We start from the raw sequence: 3,176 nt of genomic DNA on the forward strand, positions 1-3,176 counted from the left end.
TTAGACCTAAAAATCCTCTTTACCACATTTAATGCAGACTAGAGACAGTTAGATAAATTTAGAATATATAGACCAAGTCAAATGTCAGATTTTCCTTGTACCAGTAGAGATCAAACTCGATCTCATTAACATCTTTTGTAATTTCCGTTCTAATTCCCAGGTCTTTAAACGTGCTACTGCATGCATGCTGTTTGGTCTGCAACTGCATGCAAACAAACGTCCGGTGCCTCTGTCTTGAGTCGTTTGGCCTTGTTTGTCCCAATCCCACGTGATCCAAAGGCGCTGTGCTGGCCTTCTTCGGATAACATCGTCGTTTCACTGCCCCCCTCCCCCGGCATGCAACAGATTCATGTACTGTTAACATATCGTCCATTTCATAATTAAATAGTGTCATTTTATTAAAAATATTAAAATATTTTTGTTTAAAATTTGATTTTACATAATTATCGTTAATTTAATTTATAAAAACCTGTTAAAACAAAAAAAAAAAAAAAAAAAAAAAAAAATTCTACTTCTATTCTTATTTAAAACCTCAAATTACTTGATCTGTTGGGCCAACCGGCCGGCCAACAGAAATTTCACGTCTGGAAGGAGGTATGCAAGTTAATTCAGCTTTATTAATGTCTAGTTTGATTTCCACTAATTTGTTCTTCCTAGTATATATACATATATACGTATTCAAGAATCCATATATACCATCTTTTTTTCTTTTTTTTTGTTTTTTGGTTCTTGTTCTTCTTGTACGTGTAGCGAGAAATATTACGTACTGTGCATGAGAGAGATGCATAGAATGAGAAGCATGTCAAGAGGGCACCATATATTCTTCGAAGAGGGAACCAAACGTGGGCGCAAATTTGACAAGCTAAAGAACTCGGATTTGGATGATCATCGTGAGGAGGAGGCTGGCGATCGCTGCATTATTACTCATCGGCGCAGCAGCAATATTGCTTCGGCATCGGATTCGGAGATTTATAATCCAGCAGCGCCTAAGTATGACGCGAGCAATTCTCTAATGGTGTTGGAAGATCGTTGTCCTTTCGAGCCTTCGACGTCCAATTCTCCTTTCTCCAAGTCGCCATGGTCATGCCACATGAGTCCTCGACCTCATGATCCTTCGTCGACCGATGCATCCGGAAACGCACTCCTCGGCATGCTGGTCCGCAAAGAAGGCCCTATCTACTCGATGGCCGCCACGGGGGACTTGCTGTATACTGGTTCCGACAGCAAGAACATTCGGGTTTGGAAGAATCATCAAGAGTTTTCTGAGTTCAAAGCGGACAGCGGTTTAGTTAAAGCAATAGCCATTGCTGGGCGGAGAGTCTTTACAGGTCATAAAGACGGAGGGATTCGAGTTTGGAAGATGTCAAAGAAAAATGAAAGCGTTTACAAGCGTGTAGGGACGCTACCAACCATGGGAGATTACATCAAAAGCTCGATGAAACCCAAGAAATACGCAGAAGTGAGGCATCATCATAGCGTGGTGTGGATCAAGCACTACGATGCCATCTCGTGCCTTAGCTTGAGCGAAGATGGATCTTTGCTTTATTCAGCTTCCTGGGATAAAACCTTTAAAGTTTGGCGAATCTCAGACTCCAAGTGCTTGGAATCTGTCACTGCTCATGATAATGATGTGAATTCCTTGGTTGCGGGTTTTGACGGCTTGGTATTCACTGGCTCTGCTGATGGTACTATCAAGGTTTGGCGGAGAGAAATACAAGGCAAGGGAACGAAGCATTTCTTTTCTCAAACATTGTTAAAGCAAGAGTGTGCGGTGACAGCATTGGCCATTAACCCTAAATCCACTATTGTTTACAGTGGATCATCGGACGGGCTTGTTAACTACTGGGAGCGCGAAAGCTCTCTGTCTCACGGGGGCGTTTTGAAAAGCCATAGATTGGCAGTGTTATGCATAGCCACGGCTGGGGACCTAGTGTTTAGCGGATCCGCGGACCTGGTAATATGCGTGTGGAAGAGAACGTCGGCGGGAGAGCACACTTGCCTGTCGGTGTTTACAGGCCACACCGGGCCGATCAAGTGCTTGGCAGTGGAAAAGGATATGGAATCCAAGTCATCGGAAGAGCAGCGGTGGATTCTTTACAGTGGCGGTTTGGACGAGTCCGTGAGGGTGTGGAAGCTTTCGGAGCAAGCGCCAAACAACATAGTACAGTACAATCAACAGCACAACAGTACTACCGGCGCGCCGATTTTGAGCTCAGCTTTAAGCTTCTCCACTCGTGGACGATCGAGCCCAGTAATACGTTAGACGGACGGGGATACATGTTGTCTGTACGTACGTGTGTCAATTTGATCGATGTCCCATGCATGCATGGCGCCGTCGCATTATAAAAAGCAGCTAGCTTCAATTGCCATTTTGATTTGGTTTTCCCATTTATAAATTTGATGCTTAACACACAATTCATTCATCGTGGACCTATTAATATATCTATAAAAAGATTTAAAATAATCATGTGCTAGGCTTGATCTACATCAACGATATTGTATTAATTAGTGTATCTACGATCGATATGTGTGTGTTTAGCGTATTAAAATAAAAATTACAAATATATTTATTCTTTTGATTTTATAAATAATGTGGATTGTAGTTTTTATTTCTTTCTTCTAATTAAGAAAACAAAATTAAAGAATGAGGATAGGAGGTGTGATTCGTGAATATTATTAATTATATCGTTCTACGACTGATGATTTCTTTTATGCAAATCGATTAAGAACCAAAGAGTTTCGAACTGATCAATACTTTCTCTAGACATATAGTTCCCAAACTGATCTCATATCATGTCTCTGAATGTATTAGAGGTAAAGGATTTTAGCAAATTTTTTATTTTTTTATTTTGTTAGAATCTAGTAATTAGCCTTATTGTTAATGGAGCACTTGCACCTCAAGTCTTGTATACAAATACCTCTCATATTTATGATAGAAAGTTAGAAATACTGCAATAGTATCATGATCTGCATGGTCCATTTTCTTCATTTTTATTTCTCTTCTATGGATAATTTATTATGATCATGAAGGTTAAAGACTTAACGTAATTAGTATCCAACAACACCTCTAGAGCTTTTGAACCAACGGATGGGTCTTTAACAATTGGTATCATAGCATCTAGGGGCCACATCACGAGTTTTATTTATGGAGGGGGTGATCACCTCTAACCTAGATT

At 40.4% G+C, this 3,176-nt stretch overlaps 1 protein-coding gene across 1 annotated transcript; it reads left to right on the forward strand.

Moving 5' to 3' along the window:
* Positions 1-799: 799 nt before the first annotated feature.
* Positions 800-2,263, forward strand: LOC108998175 (protein JINGUBANG-like). The gene has a single exon (XM_018974651.2). The coding sequence runs from the start codon at positions 800-802 to the stop codon at positions 2,261-2,263; it is 1,464 nt and encodes a 487-aa protein (XP_018830196.2).
* Positions 2,264-3,176: the final 913 nt, after the last annotated feature.

Source organism: Juglans regia, chromosome 12 (genome assembly GCF_001411555.2).
Source record: "Juglans regia cultivar Chandler chromosome 12, Walnut 2.0, whole genome shotgun sequence".
NCBI lineage: Eukaryota > Viridiplantae > Streptophyta > Magnoliopsida > Fagales > Juglandaceae > Juglans > Juglans regia.

Excerpts from the sequence above, each read along its gene's own strand:
- LOC108998175 (XM_018974651.2), top strand. The coding sequence starts at position 800 with ATGTCAAGAGGGCACCATATATTCTTCGAAGAGGGAACCAAACGTGGG.